The sequence below is a fragment of the Tachyglossus aculeatus genome, chromosome 11 (genome assembly GCF_015852505.1).
Source record: "Tachyglossus aculeatus isolate mTacAcu1 chromosome 11, mTacAcu1.pri, whole genome shotgun sequence".
NCBI classification, from domain to species: Eukaryota; Metazoa; Chordata; class Mammalia; order Monotremata; family Tachyglossidae; genus Tachyglossus; species Tachyglossus aculeatus.
The window spans coordinates 49,008,881-49,025,429 of NC_052076.1; the positions used below are offsets into that span (position 1 = coordinate 49,008,881).

The 16,549-nt window shown below is 47.5% G+C and overlaps 1 protein-coding gene across 1 annotated transcript in view; it reads left to right on the plus strand.

Annotated features, from left to right (window-relative positions):
* Positions 1-2,258: 2,258 nt before the first annotated feature.
* CDH3 (cadherin 3) overlaps positions 2,259-16,549 on the plus strand; it is a 51,105-nt gene continuing 36,814 nt past the window's right edge. Inside the window, exons 1-2 of the mRNA XM_038753606.1 lie at positions 2,259-2,321; positions 5,877-5,988. Of these exons, the coding sequence (XP_038609534.1) occupies positions 2,271-2,321; positions 5,877-5,988 (163 nt within the window). The 5' untranslated portion in view covers positions 2,259-2,270. The remainder of the gene's footprint in view (positions 2,322-5,876; positions 5,989-16,549) is intronic.

The window sequence follows — 16,549 nt, forward strand, 5'->3', positions numbered from 1 at the left end:
ACTTAACTTCTGTGTGCCTCAGTTACCTCATCTGTAAAATGGGGATTCAAAGTGTGAGCCCCACTTGGAACAACTTGATTTCCCCTTCTAGACTGTGAGCCCGTTGTTGGGCAGGGACTGTCGCTATATGTTGCCAACTTGTACTTCCCAAGTGCTTAGTACAGTGCTCTGCACACAGTAAGCGCTCAATAAGTACGATTGAATGAATGATCCTGAATCTACTCCGGGGCTTAGAACGGTGCTTGGCACATAGTAAGCATTTAACAAGTACCACTGACTTGGGAGTCAGAGGACATGGGTTTTAATCCCACCTCTGCCACTCCTCTGCCGTGTGACCTTGGGCAAATCACTTAACTTCTCTGTGCTTCAGTTACCTAATCTATAAAATAGGAATTAAAAGTGTAAGCCCCACTTGGGACAACTTGATTACCCTGAAGTGCTTAGAACAGTGCTTGGCGCTTAACAAATACTATCATTGAGAAGCAGCATGGTTTAGCAGAAAGAGCCCAGGCTTGGGAGTCAGAGGACATGGGTTCTAATCCTGGCTCCGCCACTCGTCTGCTGTGTGACCTTGGGCAAGCCAGTTCACTTCTCTGGGCCTCAGTTCCCTCTTCTGGAAAATGGGGATGAAGACTGGGAGCCCCACGTGGGACAACCTGATCAGCTTGTGTGTACCCCAGCGCTTAGAACAGTGCTTGGTACAAAGTAAGCACTTAACAAATACCATAATAATAATAATAATGTGGGTTCTAATCCCAGCTCCGCCACTCGTCTGCTGTGTGACCTTGGGCAAGCCAATTCACTTCTCTAGGCCTCAGTGATCTCATCTGGAAAATGGGGATGAAGACTGGGACAACCCACCTGGGACAACCTGATCACCTAGGGCCAGTCACTTAACTTCTCTGTGCCTCAGTTATCTCATCTGTAAAATGGAGATTATTATTATTAACAATAATAATAATGGCCTTTGTTAAGCGCTTACTATGTGCAAAGCACTGTTCTAAGCGCTGGGGAGGATACAAGGTGATCAGGTTGTCCCAATCTTAATACCCATTTTACAGATGAGGGAACTGAGGCATAGAGAAGTTAAGTGACTTGCCCAAAGTCACACAGCTGACAAGTGGCGAGCTGGGATTTGAATCCACGACCTCTGATTCCCAAACGCGTGCTCTTTCCACTGAGGTTAAGACTGTGAGCCCCATGTGGGACAACTTGATTACCTTGTATATCTCCCAGTGCTGAGAACTGTGCTTTGCACATAGTAAGCGCTTAACAAATGCCATTATTATTATTATTACCCCAGCAGTTAGAACAGTGCTTGGCACATAGCAAGCGCTTAACAAATACCATAATAATTATTATTATTATTAATAAAGGAGCCCCAGACAGGAGGGAGGGAGCGGGGCATGACTCAATTTCTCCTGCTGCTGCTTCTCCCCACCCTCCGGCCCTGACGGGGCAAGCCAGTTCACTTCTCTGGGCCTCAGTTCCCTCTTCTGGAAAATGGGGATGAAGACTGTGAGCCCCCAGTGGGCCAAGCTGATCACCTTGTAACCTCCCCAGCGCTTAGAACAGTGGTTTGCACTTAATAAACGCCATCATTATTTATCTCCTAGACTGTGAGCCCACTGTTGGGTAGGGACCGTCTCTAGATGTTGCCAACTTGGATTTTTTTTAACTCTATTTATTTATTTTATTTGTACATATCTATTCTATTTATTTTATTTTGTTAGTATGTTTGGTTTGGTTCTCTGTCTCCCCTTCTAGACTGTGAGCCCACTGTTGGGTAGGGACTGTCTCTAGATGTTGCCAATTTGTACTTCCCAAGCGCTTAGTCCAGTGCTCTGCACCTAGTAAGCGCCCAATTAACACGACTGATGATGCTGACTTCCCAAGCGCTTAGTGTGAGCGCTCAATCCATACGATTGATTGATTGATGGACGTCATCGGGGGCGGGGCCCGGCGGTCCCGGACCAATCAGCGCGCGCCCCCCGGCGCGGGGGCGGGGCAGGGGGCGGGTCCCACCTGCCGGGTGATGTCATGGGGGGCGGGTCCGGACCAATCAGCGCGCGCTGCCCGGCGCGGGGCGGTGCCTACCTGCCGGATGACGTCACCAGGGGCGGGGCCGTGAGGGTCCGGACCAATCAGCGCGCGCGAAGCGGACTCACCTGGTCTCCGCGGGCGAAAGAGGCGGCGGGCGGCGCGTGGCTGGTTGGACAGTCGGCGCGAGACCTGCTGGCGCGAGGACGTGTTTGGCCTTGCTGCGCGCCATGGGCTCGACAGCCTTTTTCTTCTTCTTCCTCCTCCTCCTCCTCCTTCAGGTAAACCTTCTGCCCACCCGGACACTATTCATTAATAATAATGATGCCATTTAGTAAGCGCTTACTATGTGCAAAGCACTGTTCTAAGCGCTGGGGAGGCTCCAAGGTGATCAGGTGGACCCCCAGGTGGCTTACAGTTTTCAACCCCATTTGCCAGCCGAGGTAAACGCTTTATTTATCTATTTATTTTACTTGTACCTATCTATTCTATTCATTTTATTTTGTCAGTACGTTTGGTTTTGTTCTCTGTCTCCCCCTTCTAGACTGTGAGCCCACTGGTGGGTAGGGACTGTCTCTAGATGTTGCCAATTTGTACTTCCCAAGCGCTTAGTACGGTGCTCTGCACACAGTAAGCGCTCAATAAATACGATTGATGATGATGATGGGGAGGTTCCAAGGTGATCAGGTTAGCCCACGTGGGGCTCACAGTCGTCATCCCCGTTGGACGGATGAGGTCTCTGAGGCCCAGAGAATAATAATTTGGGTAGTTGTTAAGCGCTTACTATGTGCTAAGCGCTGGGGAGGTTCCAAGGTGATCTGGTGGTCCCACGGGGGGCTCACAGTCTTCATCCCCGTTTGACAGATGAGGTCACTGAGGCCCAGTGAAGTGACTTGCCCAAAGTCCCCCAGTTGACAGTTGGCGGAGCCGGGATTTGAACCCATGACCTCTGACTCCAAAGCCAGGGCTCTTTCCACTGAGCCACGCTGCTTCTCAATAATTATTAATCATTAATGATTATTATTAATAATAATGATGCCATTTGGTAAGCGCTTACTACTACTAGTAGTAATGATGGTATTTGTTAAGCGCTTAATACTACTAATAATAATGATGGTATTTGTTAAGCGCTTACTACTACTACTAATAATGATGGTATTTGTTAAGCGCTTACTATGTGCAAAGCACTGTTTTAAGCGCTGGGGAGGTTCCAGGGTGATCTGGTGGTCCCACGGGGGGCTCACAGTTTTCATCCCCATTTTCCAGCTGAGGTAACTGAGGAACAGAAAAGTGAAGTGACTTGCCCAAAGTCACACAGCTGACAGTTGGCGGAGCCGGGATTTGAACCCATGACCTCTAACTCCAAAGCCCGGGCTCTTTCCACTGAGCCACGCTGCTTCTCAATAATTATTAATCATTAATGATTATTATTGATAATAATGATGCCATTTAGTAAGCACTTAGTACTACTAATAATGATGGTATTTGTTAAGCGCTTACTATGTGCAAAGCACTGTTCCAAGGTGATCAGGTGGTCCCATGGGGGGCTCACAGTCTTCATCCCCATTTTCCAGCTGAGGTAAACGCTGGGGAGGTTCCAAGGTGATCAGGTTATCCCACGTGGGGCTCACAGTCTTCATCCCCGTTGGACGGATGAGGTCACTGAGGCCCAGAGAATAATAATTTTGGTATTTGTTAAGCGCTTACTATGTGCTAAGCGCTGGGGAGGTTCCAAGGTGATCTGGCTGTTTTAGACTGCAAGCCCACTGCTGGGTAGGGACTGTCTCTATATATTGCCAACTTGTACTTCCCAAGCACTTAGTACAGTGCTCTGCACACAGTAAGCGCTCAATAAATACGATTGATTGATTGGTGGTCCCACGGGGGGCTCACAGTCTTCATCCCCGTTTGACAGATGAGGGAACTGAGGCCCAGAGAAGTGAAGTGACTTGCCCAAAGTCCCCCAGCTGACAGTTGGCGGAGCTGGGATTTGAACCCGTGACCTCTGACTCCAAAGCCCGGGCTCTTTCCACTGAGCCACGCTGCTTCTCATAATAATGGCATTTGTTAAGCGCTTACTATGTGCAAAGCACTGTTCTAAGTGCTGGGGGGGGGGGGAATACAAGGTGATCAGGTTGTCCCACGTGGGGCTCACAGTCTTCATCCCCGTTTGACAGATGAGGTAACTGAGGCCCAGAGAATAATAATTTTGGTATTTGTTAAGCACTTACTATGTGCCGAGCACTGTTCAAAGCGCTGGGGGAGATACAAGGGAATCAGGTTGTCCCACGTGGGGCTCATAGTCTGCATCCCCATTTGTCAGATGAGGTAACTGAGGCCCAAGTAATAATAATTTTGGCATTTGTTAAGCGCTTACTATGTGCCAAGCACTGTTCTAAGAGCTGGGGGAGATACAAGGTGATCAGGTTGTCCCATGTGGGGCTCACAGTCTTCATCCCCATTTGACAGATGAGGTAACTGAGGCCCAAGTGATAATAATGATGGTATATGTTAAATGCTTACTATGTGCCAAGCACTGTTCTAAGCGCTGGGGGAGATACAAGGTAATCAGGTTGTCCCACGTGGGGCTCACAGTCTTCATCCCCATTTTGCAGATGAGGGAACTGAGGCACAGAGAAGTGAAGTGACTCGCCCAAAGTCACACAGCTGACAATTGGCGGAGTTGGGAATTGAACCCGGGACCTCCGACTCCCAAGCCCATGATCTTTCCACTGAGCCGCGCTGCTTCTAATTATGGCATTTGTAAGGGGCTTCCTATGTGCCGGGCACTGTACTAAGCGCCCGGGTGGATACAAGCAAATCGGGTCGGACACAGTCCCTGTCCCACGTGGGGCTCACAGTCTCAATTCTCAGATAGGTCACTCGGGCCCAGAGAAGTGAAGTGACTTGTCTAAGGTCACACAGCAGACAAGCGGTGGTGCGGCATTAGAACTCAACACCTTTTGACTCCCAAGCCCGGGCTCTATCCATTCCACCATGGTACTTCTCCTCTAGATTGTGGGCCCGTTGTGGTCAGGGACTGTCACTCTTTATTGTGGTGTGCGTTCCCAAGCGCTTAGTACAGTGCTCTGTATACAGTAAGGATTGATGGAGCAGCGCTGCTCAGGGGAAAAAGCAGGGGCTTGGGAGTCAGAGGTCATGTGTTCTAATCCCGACTCCATCACTTGTCTGCTTTGTGACCTTGGGCAGGTCACTTGACTTCTCTGTGCCTCAGTTACCTCTTCTGTAAAATGGGGATTAAGACTGTGAGCCCCACCTTCCTCTCCCCCTCTCTATCCCCCCCATCTTACCACTTTCCCTTCCCCACAGCACCTGTATATATGTATATATGTTTGTACATATTTATTACTCTATTTTACTTGTACATATCTATTCTATTTATTTTATTTTGTTAGTATGTTTGGTTTTGTTCTCTGTCTCCCCCTTCTAGACTGTGAGCCCGCTGTTGGGTAGGGACTGTCTCTATGTGTTGCCGACTTGTACTTCCCAAGCGCTTAGTACAGTGCTCTGCACACAGTAAGCGCTCAATAAATACGATTGATTGATTGATTGACAATCTGATCACACTGTATCTACCCCAGCGCTCAGAACAGCGCTCGGCACATAATAAGCGCTTAACAAATACCATTATTATTATTATTCTCTGTGCCCCAGTTCCCTCAGCTGTAAAATGGGGATGAAGACTGTGATCCCTTTGGGACAACCTGATGCCCTTGTATTCCCCCCAGCGCTTAGCACAGTGTTTGGCACAAAGTAAGCACTTAACAAATGTCGCCATCATCATTATCATTATTATTTTTCATCCCCTGATGCAGGTGAGCGGTGAGCGTGCGGGGCAGGAGCCGTGCCCAGCGGCCTTCAGGAGGACCGATGTGACTTGGGCCGTGCCCCGGAGCCAGCTGGAGCCGGGCCAGGAGTTGGGCCGAGGTAGGATATGTTGCCAATTTGTACTTCCCAAGCGCTTAGTACAGTGCTCTGCACATAGTAAGCGCTCAATAAATACGATTGATGATGGTGGTGGAGGGCAGGAGGGGTCTCACCCAGCCCAGGTATCCAAGGGGGCAGAATTTGGGACTTGAGACACCCTCTCTCCCATTCCTGCAGCCATCTAGCCAGTGTAGCCCCCGCCCTGTATATTATTATTATTATTATTATGGTATTTGTTAAGCGCTTCCTATGTACCCAAACACTGTCTGAGCGCTGGGGTAGATACAAGTTAATCAGGTTGTCCCCATTCTACAGATGAGGTAACTGAGGCACAGAAAATAATTATGTTATTAAGCGCTAACCGTGTGCCGAGCACCGTTCAGAGCCCTGGGGTAGATTCAAGGTCATTAGGTTGTCCCATGTAGGGTTTGCATATTACAGGTGAGGTAACTGATGCACAGAGAATAATTATGGTATATAAGCGCTTACTATATGCTGAGCACTGGGGTAGGTACAAGGTGATCAGGTTGTCCCACGGGGGGCTCACAGTCTTAATCCCCATTTTAAAGATGAGGTAACTGGGGCACAGGAATAATAATTATGGTATTAAGCACTAAATGTGTGCCGAGCACTGTTCTGAGTAGGGTATAGGGACCGTCTCTATATGTTGCCAACTTGTACTTCCCAAGCGCTTAGTACAGTGCTCTGCACACAGCAAGCGCTCAATAAATACGATTGATTGATTTATTGTTCTGAGCACTGGGGTAGATACAAGGTGATCAGGCTGTCCCACGTGGGGCTCACAGTCTTAATCCCCATTTTACGGATGAGGGAACTGAGGCACAGGAAGCGAAGTGACTTGCCCAAGGTCACACAGCGGACAAGTGGCAGAGCCGGGATCAGAACCCACGACCTCTGGCTCCCAAGCCTGCGCTGTGGTCATTAGGCCACGCCGTTTCTCGGTGTTTAATGCAGCGCTTTGTCCAGCTCCCATCCCTGCGTTGAGCACACTGTGAGCCACTGTTGGGTAGGGACTGTCTCTATATGTTGCCAACTTGTACTTCCTAAGCGCTCAGTACGGTGCTCTGCGCACAGTAAGCGCTCAATAAATACGATTGATTGATTGATTGTGAGCCCGTTGCTGGGTAGGGACCGTCTCTGCATGTTGCCAACTTGTACTTCCCAAGCGCTTAATCCGGTGCTCTGCACACAGTAAGCGCTCAATAAATACGATTGAATGAATGAGAGGCTCTAGTGCAGGTGTGGTGGTGGTGAGGATGAAGGGAGCGGGGCCAGCGGAGATGGATAGGTTCCTAATTGCCACAAATGGCGGGGGCTTTGTGAAAATGTGCATTGTGTTCCCAACAGAGGAGATCTGTTTCCCCTCTCAGCCTCCCCCTGCCCTCCTGGCAGCTGGAATGCACCTTTAACCCCACCTCCGCTGGAGAGATTTCTCCCCCAGACCCATCTCGAAAGCTTCGCGACACTGCACTTGGACTGGACCCTTACTTAATAATAATAATAATGATGATGGCATTTGTGAAGCGCTTACTGTGTTCTAAGCGCTGAGAGGGATACAAGATGGTCATGTTGTCCCACGTGGGCTCACCGTCTTCATCCCCATTTTACAGATGAGGGAACTGAGGCTCAGAGAAGTTGTGACTTGCCCAAAGTCACACAGCTGACAAATCGTGGAGCGGTCCACCTTCCCACCCTGCCCCCCCCCCGTAATAAACTCTCTTTTCTCCGGGTGGTTGCCTGACTGTTTGGGAGAAGGTGGGAAGGCCGGGGAAAAATTCCTCTTCTCTGGGGCTTTGAGAGACCCCTAGACTCCCCTTCTAGACTGTGAGCCCGCTGTTGCGTAGGGACCGTCTTTATGTGTTGCCGACTTGTACTTCCCAAGCGCTTAGTACAGTGCTCTGCACACAGTAAGCGCTCAATAAATACGATTGATTGAGAGGGAGCAGGGAAGGATGGAGGCATTACCTGTATACATGTATATATGTTTGTACATATTTATTACTATTATATTATATTATATTTATTACTATTATTATATTATGAGAGAAGCAGCATGGCCCAGTGGAAAGAGCCCGGGCTTTGGAGTCAGAGGTCATGGGTTCAAATCCCGGCTCCGCCAATTAGCTGTGTGTCTTTGGGCAAGTCACTTCACTTCCCTGTGCCTCAGTTACCTCATCTGTAAAATGGGGATGAAGACTGTGAGCCCCCGGTGGGACAACCTGATCAATCAATTAGTCAATCGTATTTATTGAGCGCTTACTGTGTGCAGAGCACTGTACTAAGCACTTGGCAACATGTGGAGACAGTCCCTACCCAACAGTGGGCTCAACCTCCCCAGCGTTTAGAACAGTGCTTTGCACATAGTTAGCGCTTAATAAATGCCATTATTATTATTATTATTATTATTACTCTATTTCTTTTACTTGTACATATTTATTTTATTTATTTTATTTTGTTAATATGTTTTGTTTTGTCTGTCTCCCCCTTCTAGACTGTGAGCCCGCTGTTGGGTAGGGACCATCTCTATACGTTGCCGACTTGTACTTCCCAAGTGCTTAGTACAGTGCTCCGCACACAGTAAGCGCTCAATAAATACAATTGAATGAGTGAATGAACCTGTGACCTCCGACTCCCAAGCCCGGGCTCTTTCCACTGAGCCACACTTCTTCTCTGCTTACTTCTTGTGCCCCAGGCGGCCCACGTTGGGCTGTGATGCCCAACCATAGTAGCGAGAAGACGGTTGGAGCTGGGGGGGAGAGAGGGGCAAGATACTGGCAAGGGTAAGAGAGGTAAATTAGCCGGGAAGTTGGAGATCAAAGCTCTTTGATCTCTCAACTGCAGCCCCGTCCCAAGCCTCGACTGGTACAGACCGCCCCAGGCCTGAGATGAACAAAAATGTCCCTTATTTTCCCTCCTTCCTGCTTGTGGGGAACCCAGGAACTAATGCAAAACACCTCCATACTGGTTCCCCCCCCAATCTTCCTTCCAAGTTACTGGTATTTGGGGCAATGACCAAATTTAAACTTTTATTACACCTTTCTGCTGCAGGCTCCCCCCCCCCCCCCCCCCCCCCCCCGGCTTTAACAGGTTCTCTGATCCAAACTTGCACATAATTCTCTTGACACTTTGGTCCGGAAAAGCCAGTGCCTGGTCCGAATGAATAAATCCATTGTCATTTAAAAAGGGGTTTTCAAGAGGTCTTTAAGTCTTCGGGAGCATTTTGCACATAACTTCTTAGCAGATTGTCAGAACAATTAACACCCATGCTAGAAATGCCTTGGAGCTGGTAACCAGGGAAAGGCATTAAGAGGCCAGGCCTCATAAATTCTGAATTCTTTGGCAAAGGCTCATTACTGGGCCTTATAACAAACTGTAACCAGGCCAGCCTGTAAAATGTTAACTTGGGCATGGCCCCAACTAAATTCCTGCTCTGCACAGTGGAAGCTGCATTACTAACCAGCGCAAGGTTCTGCCAAATCCCTTCCCTCTCTCAGCACTCCGGAATGACTCTATCAATCTCTGCGTCTGTGACTGTGAATTTGCTCAGAGCAGGCAAGGTGGGCAGTGACTAGAAGTTAAAGGTATGTAGACTCCCTCTGCCCTATCAGACGGGATTTGATTTACGTCAATTAACCCGGTTTCTGGTTGTTCTCTGGGCAGGATCTGACCTTGATTTAGTATTGAGGGAAGAGAGGTGAGGATAACCACACTGCTGACTTAGGCATTCCACACTTAGAAGATAGCGCCGGGGAACGCTCTGCAAATCCCAGCAAGCATTTTATAACTTTGAGGTAGTATTTCCCCTTTACTTGTTTCAATGTAGTGACCTTGACAAAACTAAGGCCGTACTGACATTTAACAAGCCAACACGGATCCTCTAAGGCTTCTCAGGCATGTAGCGTGAATTAATACCACACCCTTCCACCACTAATCAATCAACGTTATTAGTACTGTACTGAGTGCTTGGAAGAGTAATGATAATTCTGGTATTTGTTAAGCACTTACTATGTGCCAGGCACTGTACTAAGTGCTGGGATGGATGCAGGAAATCGTCCCTGTTGCGCATGGGGCTCGCTGTCTTAATCCTCATTTTACAGATGAGATAAATGAGGCACAGACAAGGCCACATAGCAGACAAGTGGCAGAGGCGGGATTAGAACCCATGACTTTCTGAATTCCAGGCCCATGCTCTAGCCACTACGCCATGCTGATTGCCAGTATACATATATGCTTATACTACAACAGGGTTGGTAGGCATGTGCCCTGCCCATCAGGAGTTTTCAGTCTAGAGGGGGAGATGGATATTAAAATAAGCTATAGGTATGTTCATAAGTGCTGGGGGGCTGAGGGTGGGTTGAATATCAAGTGTTTTGAAGGTACAGATATCTAAGTGCATGGGTGATGCAGAAGGGAGAGGGATTAGGGGAAAAGAGTACAGTCAAGGAAGACATCTTGGAGGAGGAGATTTTTTTTTTCCCTCCAAATAAGTCTTTTGAGGTGGGGAGAGTCGTGGTTGGTCATATATGTCAAGGGGGAGGGAGTACCAGGCCAGAGGGAGGATGTAGGCAAGACTGTGAGCCCGTTGTTGGGTAAGGACCATCTCTATGGGTTGCCAACTTGTACTTCCCAAGTGCTTAGTACAGTGCTCTGCACACAGTAAGCGCTCAATAAATACGATTGAGTGAATGAGGTAGATGAGATCAAGGTACCGTGAGTAGGCTGACATTAGAGGAGCCCAGTGTGTGGGCTGGATTGTAGTAGGAAATTATCAGGGTGTAAGGTAAGAGGGCAAACTGATTGAGTGCTTTAAAGCTGATGGTAAGAAGTTTCTGTTTGCAGAGGTGGATGGGCAACCACCAGAGGTTCTTGAGAAATGGGGAGACATGGACTGATGTTGCCTTTCTTTTTCTTTTTTTAATGATGAGCAAAGGTGGGAAGAGAGTGGCTTTTTACTTGGTAAAATCGGTGCATTCCTCACCGGAATCATGTTGGTACTATTGCAGCCATTAGCTACCCCTCCTCGAAAACAACACTAACATCCCTGGGCCATATGGCTGTTTTTGCCTTTGGAATTAAAGCATTTATTGCCCCAGGAAGGCATCTTCCAAGATGAATGAAGTTAGAATGACTCCTCATTTTTACAACTCGGCAGACATTCCCAGGATGGCTGAGCTCTTAGCCAACCAGCACTTAGAACAGTGCTTTGCACATAGTAAGCGCTTAATAAATGCCATAAAAACAAAAAACCTGGGGTCCATTTTCTGAAGGCGCCACTAGGCCACACTGCTTCTCAGGTAGGTACAAATCCTTCAGTATGGCCAGAGGTAACCAAGGGAGTGTAGTAGGATTATACAATGCTCTGATTGTAGATATGAAAACGGAAGTCAGACTCAAGGCTAATGCAGCCTTGCAGTTGGGCATGTGCAAACCAGCCTAAAGACGGTATACCTTTCCAAGAAATTAGCGGTAAGGAAAACCAGAATTTAATCCTGCATTGTGCAGGCTCTGTAAATTGGGTGAAAGGTGGGCTGGTGTATTTTATACTTGCCTGCAAGTTGTAATGAGAGGCTTCTGGATGGTCCTCCATTTATCCTCCCAAGTGCTGGTGGGGAAAGAACTAGCATGGTAGACAGGGGAAGGAGTGGGAAAACTTACTGGAGCATTCAGGGTTCATGTCTGTCAACCCTATTATATTGTGCTCTCCCAAGAGCTTAGTACAGTGCTCTGCACACAGTAAATGCTCAATAAATATGATTGTTTCAAACTGAAAGGACAGGTTCTTTACTTGAGAAGGGCACTTCCTGAGTAATGTTCTTATTGACTCTGCTTCATTGGCGAGGAAAGGATCTCTTCTTACCTGTGGGGATATAAAAGATTTTCTGAGCAGCCAGAGAGAATGGGGAGATATGACCCACTTTGCAATTTGCTGAATAAGCTATGCAAATCAGCCTGTGCTCAGTGCCTGAAGCTCTTCCGTTGTTTCTGTTAAATTTTTATGGGAATTGGAATTAGTGGTTAAATGGGATTACTTGACTCTAGGCGAATGATGCTTGTTCACTGGCCTAGTGATACAGAAGAACTAGTGAAAGAATAATCAGTCGGTTGTATTGAGTGCTAACTGTGTGCAGTGCACTGTACTAAGCACTTGGGAGAGTACAATATAACAGAGTAGGAACACATTCCATGCCTACTGTCTAGAGGGGGAATAAGCACAATTAGTCCCCTTCTGTTCTCTATCTACACTCACTCTGTTGGTGAACTCGTTCGTTCCCACGGCTTCAACTATCATCTCTACGCTGATGACACCCAAATCTACATCTCTGCCCCTGCTCTCTCTCCCTCCCTTCCTTCAGGCTCATGTCTCCTCCTGCCTTCAAGACATCTCCATCTGGATGTCTGCCCGCCATCTAAAACTCAATATGTCCAAGACTGAACTCCTTATCTTCCCTCCCAAACCCTGCCCTCTTCCTGAATTTCCTGTCACTGTAGATGGCACTACCATCCTTGCCGTCTCACAGGCTCGCAACCTTGGTGTCATCCTCGACTCCGCTCTCTCCCCCTCACATCCAGTCCGTCACCAAAACCTGCCGGTCTCACCTCCACAACATCGCCAAGACCCACACTTTCCTCTCCATCCAAACCACTACCTTGCTGGTTCAGTCTCTATCTTATCCCGACTGGACTACTGCATCAGCCTCCTCTCTGATCTCCCATCCTCCTGTCTCTCCCCACTTCAATCCATACTTTACGCCGCTGCCCGGATTGTCTTTGTCCAGAAACGCTCTGGGCATGTTACTCCCCTCCTCAAAAATCTCCAGTGGCTACCAATCAATCTGCGCATCAGGCAGAAACTCCTCACCCTGGGCTTCAAGGCTGTCCATCACCTCGCCCCCTCCTACCTCACCTCCCTTCTCTCCTTCTCCAGCCCAGCCCGCACCCTCCGCTCCTCTGCCGCCGCTAACCTTCTCACCGTACCTTGTTCTTGCCTGTCCCGCCGTCGACCCCCAGCCCACATCCTCGCCCTGGCCTGGAATGCCCTCCCTCCCCACATCCGCCAAACTAGCACTCTTCCTCCCTTCAAAGCCCTTTTGAGAGCTCACCTCCTCCAGGAGGCCTTCCCAGACTGAGCCCCCTTTTTCCTCTCCTCCTCCCCATCCCCCAGCCCTGCCTCCTTCCCATCCCCACAGCACCTGTATATATGTTTGTACAGATTTCACTCCATTTTACTTGTACATATTTGCTATTCTATTTATTTTGTTAATGATGTGCATTTAGCTTTAATTCTATTTGTTCTGACGACTTAACACCCGTCTACATATTTTGTTTTGTTGTCTGTCTCCCCCTTCTAGACTGTGTGCCCTTTGTTGGGTAGGGACCATCTCTATATGTTGCCAACTCATACTTCCCAAGCACTTAGTACAGTGCTCTGCACACAGTAAGTGCTCAATAAATACGACTGAATGAATGAATGGGAGAAATCCTAGAGAAATTCTAGTACGAATGAACTACCACGAATGAACAGAAGTTTCACCCCTAAGGTTGTGGAACACTTTTTAAAGTTTTCCTGTGAACCTTAAGTGGCTGTTTCACTGTTCCTTGTATAGTATGTTTTCAGCAAAAGAAATGATGGCTCAGCAATCTTTTCTTCCACTAATGGGTCACTGGAATTCAGTGCTCCACAGAGTACAAATCGTTGTCTAACATCAGTGTTTCTCAGAATACTTTTCTGGGGGTTGCTCCCATTTTTATGGTCACAACATTAAAAAAAAAACTACTAAATTTGGTGGCCTGATTAAAAAAAAAATTCATGAAAGATTAAATTTTCAGTGATCATGCAGAATGGCCCAGTGGAAAGAACGTGGGCTTGAGAGTCAGAGGGCCTGGGTTCTAATCCCAGCTCTGCCATGTGACATTGGGTTTCAGCTCCCTCATCTGTAAAATGGGAATATATATATATTATAATATATATAATAATATATATATATATAATATATATATAATAATATATATATTTGTTTATATGTATATAACAGAGAGTATGCAAGGGGATCGTGGGGTTAGTGGATTTCTCTGATCACTGTGGCCCAAAGCACCAAGAAGGGGTTGTCTCCATTCGCAGATCTGGAGTCAAAACAGCAAAGGACTAATTTTCGATAGCTCCCCTTCATTTTCTGGCTCATGGATTCAGGTTTTTTGAATCCGCAATGACTGCAGTTTCCTGGTATTCTGGAGGAAAATGTAGGCGTCCACAAACCTACAATAGCCATCCCTTTTACTTCTAACTGCTTTCTACCCTTCCCTAAACAGCTAGGTGGTCTGATTTGCATTCTTGTTTACTCTGCAGTTCTGTATTGTCTTGGGATGGAGACTTTCCCATCACTTGGCACTTGTGACTAGTGCTAATGGTTACAATGCTTTTTCCAGACAAACAAATAAAATAGCCTTGTGGAAAAATAATTTTTTCGGGGGTGGGGGGAGAAATCATTTCTCTACATGAGAAATGCTTTGTGGGGGAAGATTGGTGAGGCTTGCTCAATAGACGCTCTGCCTCTCAACCTGGTCAGGGGAAAGGCAGCATTGTTTTTCCGTCTCCCATTCGCTGAGTCAGGGATGGACTAGGAAGATAAAAGTTCCTGGATTTGCCGCTCTGGCCTTTGAGCCTCTCTGAACTTTCCCTCCCATCTGAAAATGGGCTGGTGTAATAAGGTGTGTTTACTAAGCCAAAATTGTTTTTATACTAGGGTGCACAACTTTACTGAAGCATCTTTTCTTCCCCAATTTGAGCTGGCTCAAGACCTACCCCTGTCCCACGTGAAGCTATCTTTACTCTTTAGCAGGACTGAATCTCAATTTTGAGAATAGTCGGCCTGGGCTGTAGTCTGCCTTCACCTGTCCTGGTGAGAGGTGCAGTGGGGGTGGTGATGCCCCCTTTTCCCCACAGACCTTTCTGAAAATGCCAAGTAAAGAACACCTAGTGTCCCAACTGCCTCCCTCTCAGGCTCTTCCTCTAGCTGGGCTTGGGTTCGGCTCAGCCGAGTTGTAAGCAATCAATCAGTCGTATTGATTGCTTACTGTGTGCAGAGTGCTTTACTAAGCGTTTGGTAGAATACAGTACGTCAGTAATCCCAGATCTGCCACTTGTCTGCCGTGTGATCTTGCACAAATCACGTTACTTCTGCTTGCCTCTGTTACCTCATCTGTAAAATGGGGATTAAGAGTGTGAGCCCCCTCTGGGACATGGACTGTGTCCAACCTGACTAGCTTAACAAATACCATATATAAAAAAATAGTTGGTAGATACGTTCCCTGCCCACCATGCGTTTACATTCTAGAGGGAATGATACTTCCTCCCTGGCTACTCAGTTGAGACTGAGCCCAAACTGTAATTGTTGTGCTTCTAGCCACGGTCCTTGCCAACTGTGGGATTGTGGGCAAACTTTTCATCATAGCAACCAATACCTGCACCCCTGTTGTTTCTCTCTCCTGCACAGGAGAGTTGAGTCAAGTCACCTGAGATTACTTTGCCCTTGAGAAAAGCAGGGTTATTTGCCTGGGTTCAGAGCACCTATTTCTCTAGGCAATACACACACACTTCTGGCGGCGGTGTACTTTGTCCAGTATCAGTTCAACTAGTCAGTGTTATTTATGAGTGCTTACTGTGGGCAGAGCACTGTACTAAGCGCTTTAAAGAGTGCAGTACAATAGACTTGGTAGACACATTCCTTCACCTCAAGAAGCTTACCATGTGAGGGGGGCGGCGGGTGGTTACAATTAGTTGGATGGCGCTCCTAAACCAAGGATGGTAAGAAGCAGTGTAGTCTAGTGGATAGAGCATGGATTTGGAAGTCAGAAGGACCTGGGTTCTAATCCTGCCTCTTTCACTTATCTGTTGGGTGACCTTACACAAATCACTTCTCAGTGCCTCAGCTACCTCATCTGGAGTAAGATTGTGAGCCCCATGTAGGACACAGACTGTGTCCACTCTGATCAGCTTGTATCTGCCCAGTGCTTAGTACAGCACCTGGCACCTAGTAAGTGCTTAACAAATACCATTAAAAAAAGGATTTGGGGCTGCCACTAGACTATATTTTTTTGAGGGCGGAGATCAGTTCTAACTGAATTGTACTCTCCTGTGGGTTGTTAGAGTGATCTGCACGCAGTTGACAATTCAGTAAATCCTATTGATTGACTGCCTCTTAATGGTTGCTGTACTCTCAAAAGATTGAACATGTTACCAGTGTTAATGTCCAAGACACTCCCGAGTCACCTGCACAACAACCACAAAGTTTTTGTTTTGTTGTCTGTCTCCCCCTTCTAGACCGTGAGCCCGTTGTTGGGTAGGGACCGTCTTTGTTGCCGACTTGTACTTCTCAAGCACTTAGTACAGTGCTCTGCACACAGTAAGCGCTCAATAAATACTACTGAATGAATGAACAGTGAGACAGCCTTGCACCTGTGAGAGGTTGGAAATGGTTAACTTCTGGCTTGAAATAAAAGCCCTCTGTGGCTCCCACCCCCTCACATCACTAACAGGAGGTTT